The sequence below is a fragment of the Mugil cephalus genome, chromosome 21 (genome assembly GCF_022458985.1).
Source record: "Mugil cephalus isolate CIBA_MC_2020 chromosome 21, CIBA_Mcephalus_1.1, whole genome shotgun sequence".
Classification (NCBI taxonomy): Eukaryota; Metazoa; Chordata; class Actinopteri; order Mugiliformes; family Mugilidae; genus Mugil; species Mugil cephalus.
In genome coordinates this window covers 20,994,872-21,010,253 of record NC_061790.1, presented here as the reverse complement: position 1 = coordinate 21,010,253, position 15,382 = coordinate 20,994,872, and the positions used below count along the sequence as shown (strand labels likewise).

Below are 15,382 nucleotides of genomic sequence, written 5' to 3'. Positions count from 1 at the left end.
GAAATGAACGCTGTGTGATCCAATCGAAAGACTTCGCGCCTTCTTGATCACTGGTGGGTTTTGCACCGAGAGGGAGGGAGAACGAGCTCTACGTCAAACGTTAGTGAAGTTCGTTTTTAAAATATAAAGCATAATTTAATAATAGCGTGCAAGGGATACATTATTTGCTGTGCCCACTAGGATTGTTAGTGCAGTATCAAGGTAAGTGTATGTGCTCGATACGTATGTTTGAGATGTGGATAGGAAATCGCCTTAACGTTCTCTTTGTTGGGAAACTGGGGCATAGTCGAAGCGAACTCAAACTGTAGCAACTGCGGCAATGTAGGCTACGTCTATTTTCTGCGATCTAAACTTCGCTCCGCTCCGGAGTAAAGTAAATACGCGGTTCCTCTAACGATTAGGCTGTGCTGACAACAACATCCAACTGATCCAAATTCATTCTAGTTTTTATTTAACGTTGTGACCTTAACTGTTTTTGTGCGTCGCTGTTCATTAATATTCAGATTAATGATACGCAACCATTCGATGTCCAGAAATTACACTGTGCCTCCGTAGTTGAAGACGGTCTTTAATCGATCATAACGCTAAAGTTTTCCTGTTCGGCTTTACAGTTAATTGTGTACTACACGTTTGGAGCTTTGTGCTGGGATAGCACGGTTGGACTTAATGCTGTCAAACAAATCAATACATTTTCTTGCTATTTTTTTTTTTTTTTTTTTTGGCGGATGCTTTTGGTTTCTGCGCCGACTGTATTTGAATGCATGACGTTTTCCCTCCTTTCTTTTTTGTCGCTCGTAGCTCAGTCGAGACTATCTTGGAGTTGACAAAGCTAGTTTAATTACACATTTTGTTAAAGAAACTGCTCGTGTATGTTCCACTTGAGTTGTGGCGTAAGTCATGTCTCGCGAATCGCTTGTCAAGAAAGAATTCTGTGAACATAAAAGCGGAAAATGTCTAAATAAACGTTATCATTTCGCTTATGGTGTAACTAGATTATTATGCATGTTTAGACGAAATAGTGCAACGTTAAATATAACGTAATTTAACAATATAAGGGAGAATTGTGAATTCGCTTGCAACTCTACAGTTTAGCACTGCGGTACTTGATAGCGCCGTAATTCTGTTAGTAAAGTGTTACAACGACTAATTTTTTTTTGTTTGTTTGTTTGTTTTTTTTTTGTGTGTGTGTGTGAACGAAGGCGAGCTGGTATATTTGTGCTACTCTTGAGAAGGGAAAAATAAAACAGCCACAGTGTTAACAACAGTTGGGTATTATCTGCTTTGTCGGAGTTAATAGCTTGATTCACATGTTACATTTTAAGAGAGGGTGCATGGCAGGTGGAGTTGAACCGTAGTTCTCAGCACAGTTGGGGTGGGGGTGGTGTTGGGGGGTGGTGTGTGTGTGTGTGTGTGTGTGTGTGTTTTGGTGGGGGTGGGGGTGGGGGGTGGGGTGGGGGGGGGGGTGGGGGGGGGGGGGGGGGGGGGGGGGGGGGGGGGGTACGCTCTCTGTCTGACTTCTATAAAAATCCACCCAGTCCAGGTTCAGCCCTGGCCTCCACATCCCACATGGAACTCAGCAACCAAACAAGGAGAGCAGCTGAAGGACATATTTTGGGTGTGTCATATTGAGATGTTTTTTTATACGCATGATGCAGATTTTTGTGTTCTGACAGTTACTACATTAACTGGCAGACTGTACTGTACTGACTGTAAACTCACTTCAGCCTATTTGTAAGAATCCTGCTCATTGAACTGCTGGAGCCTTCGCTGTAAATCAGTTATTTGGTGATTATTAAGGCTTACAGGCATTAGACAAGGGTTGTCTTGAATTTGACAGTTCTTATGCTGGTAATAACAAGCTAAGATGAAAAAGAGTTTTTTAGAGTAATAGAAACATGCTTATGTTAGTTAATAGAGATTTCTTTGATTTAACTTTTTTCCACACTGTGTCAGAAAATTTGTATTTATGGAACTCGTGGGGATCGTTCAGTTACTATTTTATAAGCCAAAGTTTATACTTTTCATCGAACGCACTGCTGGGGTTGGAAAATATTCTTACTATCGCCCTCGCTTAATTTCCTATCACTACTGCAGTGGTTTGTGTGATATTCCTTGCGTTTTTGTCTGTTACTTGAATGGAACAACCATTTCAGACACACAGCTTTGGGTAGCGAGGACAGGCCTGTCAGCAGTTCTGCAGTAGTGTGGTGCAGTGTTTTAGACACAGAGCCTCCCTGGTCACTAATGTTCCATAATGCTGACCTTGTCTGGCCCACCTCATTGTGTCCAGCAGTATGCAATGCTGTAGGGCAGGTCTCAAAACTATATATAAATGGATATAATGATCAAAATTGTATATCACGGTATTTTTCAAAATTCTGAGTCACAGTTTATCACAGGAATTTTTTCCCCTTGCATAATCACATCTTCACAACATTTTCTACTGGCTGAGAGCTGAATTAATGTGACTAAGGATGGACTATTTTACTGTGATGATGAGTAGATATTGTAGAATAATCCCACACTAGTAGTAAAACAGGTTTGCATGTTGCTGTGTTAGCACTGCCTGCTGATGTGGAAGTCTGGGGATATTGACAGCTCAGAGAAGAAAGACAAAAATGAAATGAAATGAAGAAATGGGGATAATTATTATAATAATTCATTTTGACATTTATTTATATTTAAACTGTAGTGTCTTTTTGCTATTTTGTTTCATTAACATGTCTTCTATCAAAGTAAAACAAGTAGTTAAAATGCACATTTAGGTGTTTATTTTGTACACTTTGTCTGTGATGCACCTCTAGTTTTGCAAATCCCATCTAAGATACTTCCCTGTTATGATCAATTTAAAATAGATAAGTATATATGAAATCCCAGTTTCTGTTTTACACTTCATAAAATTATTACCTTCTGACTGTTACACATATTCAAACAGTGTACAGTAAAATGTGTAATTAGGATTTGTATTTAGCAAACTAAAATTGAATGAATCCTTCTTGTTTATAAGTTCAATTACAAAGTAAAACGGTATACCTTTCAATTTGCAAGTCTGCAAAAAATGGTTTTAAATGTTATTGCGCTTTAAAATCTGTGCAGTTTTAATTGTTTTACCTCATTATGTTTGCATTTTAATAACCATAACAATAGTTATGAGGACTGTCCTTTCCACTGCACTGGCAGACAAGTTATCTCTTAAGGGATATGCCTTCAGCCATTGTACTGCTTGTGGATATCTTGTTCATTTTACTTAAATTTGAAATTTCTCACCTTTCTGTCTAAAGATAACATAAAATAGCTGCTGAAATTAATGTTGTTAGTTGTAGTTTGGCTAAATGTAATTTAGAAACGATATGTACTACAAACAAAAGTATACACATACAAACAATACACACAACAACAACAAAGAACAATACATTGTACATACAATACACACCTATCCCTTCATACATACCATACCACTATCCCTCATCCCCTCCTTATAGATTGTCACTGTCAAGTGGTATATCAAGGTTTAGTCACATCTACTTGACTTTTATTCATGAATGACATAATTTGGTTTTCTAATCTTACAATTAACAAGTATTTTTTGACCAAAAGAAAAGCTAAATCTAATAAGTGTTGAAGTTCTCTTAATGTCATCTCTCCTATCTTAAACTGATAAGGATTTTTGTCTGAAACTCAGACTAAAAGGGAGAGGGCTGTTAAAATTGACACTGCGGTTCTATAACAGTCACATTGCCTAAGCAAATGCCATGGTACCAAACGATAGAGGAAATAACCAGAGAGATTTGACTCACCTTTCCAAGCTCTTAAATTAATAACCACCAATAACCTAATTACCAATAAGCTGTGGATAGATTTTCACTTTAGTAGGTAAAATCTGAGAAGACTAGGCCTTACAGTTTTTGTGTCATATATGGATGCCTCAGAGAAGGGCAAAGATGGGGCTGTGGAGTCTAGGGGAAGATGACATTTTACTCAAGTTGACAACAACAGTTGTTATGGAAATTGTGGAAATGGTTAGAAATGCAGTCACAATTAGTCAGTCAAACAATAACAGGTGTGTTTGGTATTTTTCTGATGTGGGACATTCCAAAATTTTCAGTATGTCCCACGACCACTGCTCTATGAGAGGTTAAAGTGTAATTTCTCCCTCACTCAAATGTCACATGGATAACTCCAAGTTACATATTATAGGTGAAAAGAGAAGCCACTAACTTTGCTGAGAACTCTTTTTCATCAAGATGAGTCTGCTCACTCACATTTATGAAGAAACCTTAATCTTCGCATGTTATTTTGCTAGCTGTGTGTTCATCATACTGTGTGGTATATTGAAATCTGAATAGATAAATCTATCTCCTGTCGTCTGTGTTTCCTTTCCTTCATCTTTATTTAGGCTATTGTACACTCCTTGTACGGCTGCACAATTCTCAAAAAAATGTGAAATGTTTTTTGCTTAGAATTGAGATCACAATTCTTTGGCACGATTTTTTTTTTTTTTTTTTTTATAAAATATTTATTGCACGGATGAACTTTAGCTCTGTGGGTGACTCTCCAGTCCCACCTGGGGTTTCTTCGCCATCAATTTACCTGTTTACCACTGACTTCTCTCCCTCATTGTTTCCACACACTCAACTACAGACGAGCTTCCTCCACTGACACCATCACGTGTTATAAAGATGCTTTACCATAGGTCGAGGGAGGAGACAGTGGCAGTGCTGCCTTTAGGGGCGCTTGAAAAAATCTGTGTAGAAATGGGAGCATTTGTTTCTGATGCCACTTGTGAAATAAAATGCTGAAGAATCGTTGTGTTTCACACTGAGATCACGCGTATGTGTGAATCGAGATCACGATTTTTTTTTTAACTATTTACCATGCAGCCCTGATTCCTTGTCTCGCCTGTCTCCACTTTTCGTTTTCTGTCATTTACTCCATTCCTTCTTACTTGCTTCTTACTTTCTTCTCACTATTTATTTCTTGTGTTTTACTCTGTCTCAGGTCAATGAGGATGCCTGTTGTAAAGTACCAGAAAGGGGACACGGTGATGGGCCGCTGGCCTGGCAGCAGCCTTTACTATGAGGTGAAAGTGCAGGGCTTTGATTCCAAAAGTCAGCTGTACACTGTCATCTACAAGGATGGTACAGAGCTGGAGCTCAAGGAGCAAGACATCAAGGTAGGACCAGAATCACGGATTCCACAGTTTAACTTTTTAAAAGAGTTTCTTGGATAGTGGATCATGGAGTAAATATTTTTTTACAACATATAGTTTAAATCTTTGGGTTCACCTGTGAAGACCTATAGTAGGGCTGGGCGATATGGACCAAAAGTCACATCCCGATATATTTAGGTTGAATATCGATATACGATATATATCCCGATATTTGTATTGCAAAGTGAGAGCAAATATTTAGTCACAATCAAAGCCAAATATTAGTGTCCGACCGATTTTTTGGCCCGATAATGAAAGCCGATATTAGAGGAGGTGCAGCCACCGATATGCTGATATAGTGATGATAAAATATCAGTGATCCCGCGTCGTGTCGGGGAGACTAGTGCTTTCTTGGTTAAATCCTTTTAGCATATATTAAACTGTAAACCTTCGGTACTTATTTGCAAACTGCTAACGTCACTCATGTAATGCTACTACTGAGACAAAATCTGCGATGATATAGCAAAGTTGCCTCGCAGTTATTTTACACCGGAGATTTTGGCCAGGGACACTTTTAGAGGGGCAATCAATGCGTTTACATGCAGAGCTTAATTGAGCTATGCTCAAAATTCGACTTTCTCACTATAGTCCTCGTCCCAGTTTACAGTCTTTTCAGCGGGTTAATACCACGTTAATACGGCCCGAATTCCGGGTTGACCTATTACGCGATATAATAAACTAGAGTTGTTCATGCGGCAGACTGGCATTTCAACGTGTTTACATGCACTTAAGTTCTCCTGTTATAGTTCGATTAGTTTTTTTCATCGTCACACTTTGTTTTTTTCTATTGGTGCAACATTTCACCGATACAATAGAACCCTCGATAGAACTGGAGCTGTCCTATCGGGCCCCAATATATTGGTGACTGATAATCGGTTGGTCACTACCAAAAATGACATGTCACAAGTAGTTTTATTTAAACTGGCTGGATAAAATAATGCTCAGCTGTTCAAAGAACAATAAAATGTAAACATAAATACTGGAGTACAGGAGTACCTTTTTTGAAATCAAAGCTCCATAAAGTGCACATTTAAATGGAAAATATATCTTAAATAAGAATAGCCCATAGAGTAAAATAGGCCAATCATTTTCTGAAATAAATATATTTATATGAGAAAAGCATCAACATTTTGACAACTATAATTATAACGAATGAAAATGAAGCTTGCAGTGAGCTTTGTTTCGGGGCTGGAGGTTTCATGGCACCCTGGGGGTTATGCAGAGTGCAGTTTCACACACTCTTCATACTGCAGTTTGTGCCACTCTTTAGGTCGTGAAAAAGATTTGTAGTGCTTTCACCCCTTGCTGTAACTTGTTTATTGCACTCCCTACATATAACGTCATTTTGTTGCTCATCTGATACTTTGAATCTGAACCATCTCCATATTACTGAGCCACTACCTTTACCAACCAATTCTTCTTCAGCACGCTTGGCACCTCCCTCAGACGTTATTGCCTCCTCCATGTTTGTTGAAGATTGCTGGAGTATCTGCTCCAGCCCCTCCCCCCTCTGTGCGTGAAAGAGGAGGGGCGGGGGCGAAGGGAGATATATCACCCAGCCCTAACCTAACCGTCACTGTGGCGTCACGACTAAAGCTAAAGGCAAAACAGAGAGAAGCTTGAGGCTTCTGTCACTGTCAACCGTGAAAATGTCGTCTGTATTTTTTGGGGCCAAAACCAAAAAGGTAAAAACACTAACTTCGGTTGAACGCGATTTAGTATTGGAGTGAGACAGTCATCAACAACACTGTTTGCAGCACACGCTTGATATTAGGTAAGATTAATTATGTAAGGTGTCATAATTTTCAGCCTTGAAAACATTATTGGTTACATGTTAGTGCTAATGCTAGCCGCTACCTAACTCAATGTTAGCTGCGTGTTCAAGCAGAAGTTGCATTTACTACGTTACCCTCCTATCTGAGTCCACTTTCTTCTTGTAATATCTATTGGAAAAGTTTCACCTGATAAAGATGTACACTCACTGGCCACTTATTAGGTACACCTTGCTTGTAAAAGGTTGGAACCCCTGTAGCATACTTTCAACAAGGTTGAACATTCCTCAGAAAGTCTGGTCTATATTGACATGACAGCATCACGCAGTTGCTGCAGATTTGTCAGTGCACATCTATGATGCGAATCTGCCATTCCACCACATCCCATAGGTGCTCTATTGGATTGAGATCTGGTGACTGTGGAGGTCATTGGAATACAGTGAACTTATTGTCATGTTCAAGAAACTAGTTTGAGATGATAAGGGCTTTGTGCATTATCCTGCTGGAAGTAAACTGTGGTCATAAAGGGATGGAGATGGTCAACAACTGGTCAACAACAAATACTCGGGCAGTCTGCGGTATTTAAACAATACTCAGTTTGTACTAAGGAGGGAAAAGTGTGCCAAGTAAATATTCCCCACATCTATACACCACCACCACCAGTTGGACCGTTGATACAAGGCAGGATGGATTCATGCTTTCATGTTGTTTACCCTGCCATCCGAATGTTGGTGCTGAAATCGAGACTCCTCAGACCAGGCAAAGTCTTTGAGCCTTTGTTAAGTGTAGTCTCAGTTTCCGGTTGCTAGCTGACAGGATTGGCACCTGGTGTGGTCTTCTGCTGCTGTAACACATCTTCTTCAAGGTTTGACGTGTTGTGTGTTAAGAGATGGTATTCTTAATTCCTTATGCATTTTCACCCGATGTGAAAGGGGCTTCTCTTTACTGCTGACTTCTTTTTGCTTCTCTCCCACACTGTTTCCACACACTCGACTGCAGGCGGGCTTCCTCCACTGATGAAATCAAGTGTTGGAAAGACGCTTTACCATATTTGTTAAATTTCTCAGTTTGGGATGAATAAAGCTGTGGTTTGTTGGGGGAGTAGTACCAGCAAAAAAGATAACAGTAGGATCCACAAATTGATCCGAAAGGCTGGATATGTGATTGGTAGGGAGGTGGAGATATTCGTCGCAGTGAGGGACAGGAGGACATTGGATAATCTGCTCTCCATTATGGACAATCTATCCCATCCACTAATTCTCCAGCAGAATGATTCAGCTCCGCTGCCATGGTGAATGCTACAGAACTTCTTTTATTCCATATTCTAGCAAGCTGTATAACAGCTCATCTTTTTGTGACAAATAAGCTACTATGATCAATTATTTCCCTTGTGGATCACTAAAGTCTGTCTAAGTCTGATATATTTTCAGCACATTCCAATAATATACAGATTTTTTTGTTTCTCATCTCAACCCCCAAAATGTCAGGTGTTGCAACTGTCCGAGAAAATGAACAGACTAAAAAAATGGTATTTTAATGATAATTTATTCAAAATAAAAACCATGGCATAATTTTACGTTGAAACATGTTCAAATAAACCAAAATTTATAAATACTAATAGTTTACAGTTCTTAAGATAATGCTTATTTTGTCTCCGGTCTTCTCTTCAAGCGGTCAATTATGTGCCAGCATCAAAAGACACCATTGCTGGAAAATGAAGTCAAAGTGTATTTTCATTAGTTACAAAGGGAGAAATGTTCATGAGTGGTCTGATGAGAAAGGAGTGTCTTATTGTGTAGCCACCACTGCAGACAGTTGGCATTGTTAATTCATAGCATGCTCAGTTGCGTGAATGTGTCATGCACTGAAAACAAGAGATTTAAAAGCCCGGAACGCCTCATGATGCAATATGTGAACTTGTATAGCCTATTATTTCATATTTTCGGTATTATTATTCTCCCAGCCTATTTGAATTCTGTTTTATGATAGTGGTCTATTTTTTGTATCTAAAGTAAAACTGTGAAGTTTTCTGATGACTAATCCACACAAGATCAGTTCTTAAATGCACTCAAACAAATGCCAAACAATAAAGCACCTGGTACGGGTGGTCACACTTCTGGAACATCATCTCACCACTATTCATGAAAATGTGCCAGGAAATCGAACATACCTCCAAAATTGCTCAACATGACTAATGCTCTCCTCTCATTATTACTGAAGCCAGACAAAGACTCCACTCAGGGTTCCCGTGGATCCTTAAAAAGTCTTAAAAGGCATTGAATTGATTAATCTAAAAAAATAAGGCCTTAATTGGCATTAAAATGTCTTAAATCAATCTTTCAGTCAGTCTTAAAAATGTCAACACATGTTAAGTAGGATGTTATTATTGTAATTAGACTCAAATCTAAAAATAATAGGCAATGTTTATTTTTTAAAATAATCTGCGAATAGCAGTAACTAGGGCTGGACGATTATGCAAAAAATAAACACGATTATTTTGATTGATATTGAAATCACGATTAATAAACACGATTATTCGTTTATTTAAAAAAAAAAGTATTTATTGAACCACCAAGACTCAACTTTAGATATAAATTTTTATAGCATCAATGTCACAGCCTCCGTTATCTGTCGCTGTCGCCGGGAGCCGGTGGGATATAGAGTGGCATTGTAAAGAGTGTCCTCCATGGACTGAGGATGACCATGGACTCTCCTTCTGCTCCATGTCCGACAATTTAAATCCAAAATGTCTCCAAATGAGCGAAGTTCAGGCTAAGTCTGGCTTTCTGCCATGTTTTCAATCGCTCGTTCCACAAGTGATCCACGCATGTCACACCCTTGCTGCAGCTGCACGTGACAGAGGTGCGTTCGTGGTGCGTAGGAATTTGCAAAAACGCCGTGTAGTACATTAATCGTTTCTTCAATTACAGTGTTTTCATGATCGTGAGAAGCCAAAATCGAAATCGCGATCAAAATTTGATTAATCGTCCAGCCCTAACAGTAACATCACGCAAGCACTGGAGCGAAACCAACAACAAAATGATGTGTTTTCAGGCTGTGGCTTCGCAGATGTACATCGTTCATGTAGCAGATAGACCACATGCACGCATGGAAAAGTGTAAATATAATTGGGACAGTAGGCTAACTGATTAGCTTGTTGTCTGCTCAGTGGTATATCGTTGCTATGTCTTTGTGTAAGAATCTCCCTTGACATATTGAAGTATGTAGTATCTAGCGATCTAATGCTCATGATTTGAGCTTTTATCCGTAAACCGTGAGACTGATGAGTTTGTTAGTAACATGTGTAAATGTATAATATGGGACCTTTAAGAATCTCTGTTAATAGTGTGTGTGTGTGTATGTATGTATGTGTGTATATGTATATGCATATGTGTGTGTGTGTGTGTATGTATGTATATATATATATATAGTATAGAAATAGTATGTAGTATTTAATTCAATTCAATTCAATTCAATTCAATTCAGTTTTATTTATATAGCGCCAATAACAATACAAATCGTCTCAAGACGCTTCACAAAAACCAGCCTGCAAACTCCAGAGCAGCCTGAGGGCGACGGTGGCAAGGAAAAACTTCCTTTTAACAGGAAGAAACCTTGAGCAGAACCCAGCTCATATGGAGGGACCCATCTGCTGAAGGCCAGCCGGGTAGAAACAGAGAAGATAGAGAGAAAAGTAGAGCAGGAGAAACAAGATAAACAAACTTCTGTCATAGATACATACATCAAGCTGAAGGAAACATGTAGGATCTAGTAATATAATACATAGCTGATGATCTGTGAGACAGTTTGTGTACTGTACTGGCAGAAGAGTTATTTGAGTTTAAAAATACAAAAAAAAAAAAAAAAACTTTCCAAACTGTACAGACTATTACTAAATCAAGACACAACCATATTGCTTCCCACACAAAAATGGCATAAAGACCTACTGGCCAATCCCAATGCAGATTACTGGTCGCAAATCTGCGGGAACACCTTCACAATGTCCAAAAATAGTAGAAAATCATCCACACGGGGGCCACAGGACTGAATTTGATTTTAATATTTAATTGGTCAAGTTTACGTGACCCGGAAATGGCTTTGTGCGCAGCAGTTCGGGTAATGCGTATATGTATGTCTATGGGCTACCTGTGTCTTTACATGCAGGAGATGCTGTCCAGATACAGGCACAATCTCAGCAGGCCACCATACCTCCAAACCAAATCAACAAGGGTGAAGGCTGTTTAAAAGAAAATGTAAATTATTGGTGCTTCGTGCACTGTCACCCTCTGTGTCTCGCCTGGAAAAACATATACAAACAAAATCCTTCATCTTCTGTGCAATAACCACTCTGACCAATCAAAAAAACACTTGCTGCTTTTAACAGACTTCTCCTTGCTCCTCATTTTTAACATGAATGCATGTTGTTTTTATGGTTTGTTTATAAAGTTTATCTTATCTTAAATCTTGCACACTTAAATAATTGATGCAGATCGTAGACATGTACTGTCTATACTCTACATAATAATCCGTGTATCATTTGTTCTTCCTATTTTCAATTGTCAATCAAAACTCAAAAAATGAAAAAGTGACGGATTATTTTGTTTTTCATTTTTTTAATCTGACACAAAAAACGAAAAAATGCCGTGTTTTTCCTTTCTCAATTTGAGACTCAGATCAAAAATACGAAATGGAAAAACGGGGCCACAGGACTGAATTTTTAATATTATATTATTAAATTTAATTGGTCAGGTTTATGTGACCTGGAAATGGCTTTGCGTCCGGCAGTTTGGGTAATGCATATGTCTATGGGGTAATGTAGTAGGCTACCCCTTCCACATCGAAAATCACAGGTTTGGTGGTCTTTCACATAGTCAGAAGTCCCGTGTCGGACCTCCATCTCCGAGAGCTGCGTGCCTGTTTCTTTCCCCTCATACATCATCGCGACAACGTCATCATTATACATTTAAGCACAGTACACTGCAGATGGGGGACATGGTGTATTTATTTAACGCTTTTAGTTTGTTGATGACCTGAAGAATGGACTGGTCAAACCCCCGCTCTTTCAAAAGGTTGTTGATATTACAATAAATTTCTGTGTTCTGTGTCCTATTATAGTCCGATTAAGGCAATAATTTGTTTTTTTCACATGCATGTAAACGCACTGATTGGGGTAACCAGGAGTGTCAACAGATACTGTGACATACTCAAGCAGAGAATGATCCACTCCCTTCGAAAATTCATGAAATTATCATTAAAATACCATTTTTTTAGTCTGTTCATGGGCTGCAATCCAACATGATAATGACTCAGACACACCTCCAGAGCGACCACTGCCTTGATGAAGAATCTGAGGGTAAAGGTGATGGACTGGCCAAGCATGTGTCCAGACTTATACCCTATTGAGCATTTGTGGATCATCCTCAAACAGAAAGTGGAGGAGCGCAGGATCTCTAGCATCCATCAGCTCCATGATGTCGTCATAGAGGAATGGAAGAAGATTCCAGTGGCAACCTATGAAGCTCAAGTGAACTCCATGCCCAAGAGAGTTAAGGCATTGCTAGAAAATAAATGGTAGCCACACAAAATATTGACACATTTGACACAATTTGGACATTTTCACAGAGTTATTTTGACAGGACAGCAAATTTACATATGACGTATATGAGCGGTACACTCACTACTTTATATTGTATCAAAGTGTCATATCTTCAGTGTTGTCCCATTAAAAGATATATTAAAATATGTACAAAATTTGAATTTTGCACATGGGACCTTTTAAACAAGACAGTAACGCTTTATCAGCTAACTAACTACTAACTACAATATAAATAAGAACACCATTATAGCTAAACACCAGCCGGTTAATAAAGAGTATGTACATACTAACGTACAGACACACTGAAAGAGTTGGTCAGATAAATAGCAGCATGTTTAACACAGCCTTAACATGACTTAGCATCATGGTTAGCTCCCCTCCACCGTATAGAGGGTATGCACGTGACATCGCAACAAGCGAAAGTCGCAGATGAGCATGGAGATTAGCTGCATTCATTTAAATTAGTGACATATATATATATATATATATATATATATATATATATATATATGAGACGGCTCCAGTTCTATCGGGGGTTCTAAGTGTCCCTGGCCAAAATCTCCGGTGTAAAATAACTGCGAGGCAACTTTGCCACATCATCGCAGATTTTGTCTCAGTAGTAGCATTACATGAGTGACGTTAGCAGTTTGCAAATAAGCACCAAAAGGTTACAGTTTAATATATGCTAAAAGGATTTAACCACGAAAGCACTAGTCTCCCCGACACGACGCACGATCACTGATATTTTATTGTCGTCATTTTGGCTTGGTTTGATTGTGTGTGGTTTATGAAGGTGACGAATGAACAATGTGTTTTTGGGCATGCATTGCTGACCTGGGCATTGTTTCTCAGTAAATTAGAAAAACTTTTCCTATCATTCCCCTTTTCCGTGCATGGTTGAAGGAGATTGACTCGCATCCACGCTCCACTCCCTCATGCGACTAAAAGTCCCCTTAAGTCACATCAACCAGCACGGGTGTGTAGAACTAATTGTCATTTTAAAAAAAAGTCTGTTCAATGTTAAAAGTCTTAAATAAAGACATTGGTTTAAGAAAGCATCTGTCTGTACTACTGTCACTGTGATCTACTGTCATCTAAACAATACTGTGACTGTACTATTACATAATTATATAGGTGTAAAATCTATGCGCAATCGGCCTGTTTTCATTCCAGCTCAAAAACTCACTATATCAGTTGCATATCGGCTATCGTTGATTGCTCAAAGGGCTTTTAAAAAAGGCAACTGGAGTAGAGTTTCTTGAAGACTTTTTCAAGCAATTTACCTCAGGGTAGATCAGAAATATACAGGGGGTCCAGGACCCCAAAAAGATTGAGAATCACTGACCTAGATGTGATGATCTAGATGATTGAGAAACTTCACAGACATAATTTAACTAACTGAAGCTGAGGCTATTCCGCTTTTCTGGGAAAAGGGGATACTCTGGTACAAAGCCGTTGGAGATGTAGTAAGTACCAAACGGTCATAAAAAAAGTTGTGGACCAGTAGTTATTTGATTGTTCATATAGATCGTTGTTGTGTCCAGTTGTCCTTAATTTGATTTGATAATCCACATTTTTCTTGGTCTTGCTGAATTTACTGCTGTATTTCACCATGTTTTTGCCATCTGAGGGAGTGTGGTCCCAGGTGGAAGTGACAACAATGCATACCCTCTATAGTAACCACCACGTTTGCCCCGCTAGTCTTGTTTTGTTCTGACATCAATGCAAAATGCTGATAACAACAAATTCATACAACATACAAATAACTTAAAAAAAACAACCTCTGGACTGCTAATCTCTAATCTGGTATTGGCCCCAGTTAATAAATAGTCTGGGGAAAAAGCAAAGTGGGTTTTATTCTAAATTTTGGTCATCTAAATGAGATTAACTTGACTTTCAGTGGGGTGTCACTCCCAGTATTATGGTAGAGGAAACACTGTTTTTATTCCATTCCATTCAATTCCATTCTGACTTGGATTTAGGTTGTATTTTATTTCTGTAGTTTTTATTTTTTGACACCGTTTTTACTGTTGAAACTCGACAGTTTGCAGAACTGAAAACAAAGTCTCATTGCACTGTACAGTCTGTGTTCTACAATGACAATAAAAACTATTATCTTCTTTTTTACTCGTTTAGCACTCAAACTTAGGAGTGTATAAGAAATGTGATATTTACAGGGGATTGCATGTCCACAGGATTGTGCTAAATACTGTTCTTTAACCATCTTACTGGCAGTTTTCAAAGTTTTAAAACAATTAAGAAATGTTTAGGAATGCTTGAGGACTCATTTCTTCTCCATTTAGTAAAACAGGTTCGACAGCTGTTACTAATGGTTTTGATCTCTTGTTTTGTTTAATTTGTTTCTTTAGAGTGCTGCTGGTTTCCAGGCCCGTTCCCGCTCCCGTTCTCGCTCCCGCTCACCAGGCCGTCGTCGCAGTAGGTCACGCTCCCCTGCAAGGTCCACCCGCCGTTCATCCTCCCGTATAGCAACTGCCGTTGCACCTACAGTTACAACAGACAGTGCACCGTTGTCTCGCAGGGATATAAAATTGAAGGATACATTGGAAGTCAGGCTTAGCCCCCTGGTAAGTGCCACAACTGTACTTTTATTAGCTCTGATTATTAGGGATGTGAATTTTTTTTAAGTTTTATTTGATACTGGTGCAAAACCAGTACTATTGCTGGTTCTGGTGCTTAAAGAATGAAAAACATACAAACTTTGTTCAAAAGGGGTGGCTTTTTCCTTTGTAATGCTTTTGTGACGTACAGTTTGAACAGAATATTAATTAAAATGATATAAATACA

The 15,382-nt window shown here is 38.8% G+C and overlaps 1 protein-coding gene across 3 annotated transcripts in view; it reads left to right on the top strand.

Moving 5' to 3' along the window:
- Nucleotides 1–15,382, top strand: part of lbr (lamin B receptor) — a 34,392-nt gene continuing 19,010 nt past the window's right edge. Inside the window, exons 1-4 of one of the 3 annotated variants that reach the window (XM_047573127.1) lie at nucleotides 57–201; nucleotides 1,536–1,615; nucleotides 4,999–5,173; nucleotides 14,947–15,162. In XM_047573127.1, coding sequence (XP_047429083.1) covers nucleotides 5,003–5,173; nucleotides 14,947–15,162 — 387 coding nt within the window. In that variant the 5' untranslated portion in view covers nucleotides 57–201; nucleotides 1,536–1,615; nucleotides 4,999–5,002. Of the gene's footprint in view, nucleotides 202–1,535; nucleotides 1,616–4,998; nucleotides 5,174–14,946; nucleotides 15,163–15,382 lie in introns of all 3 variants that reach the window. The other 2 variants (XM_047573128.1, XM_047573126.1) reach the window with 2 other exon arrangements.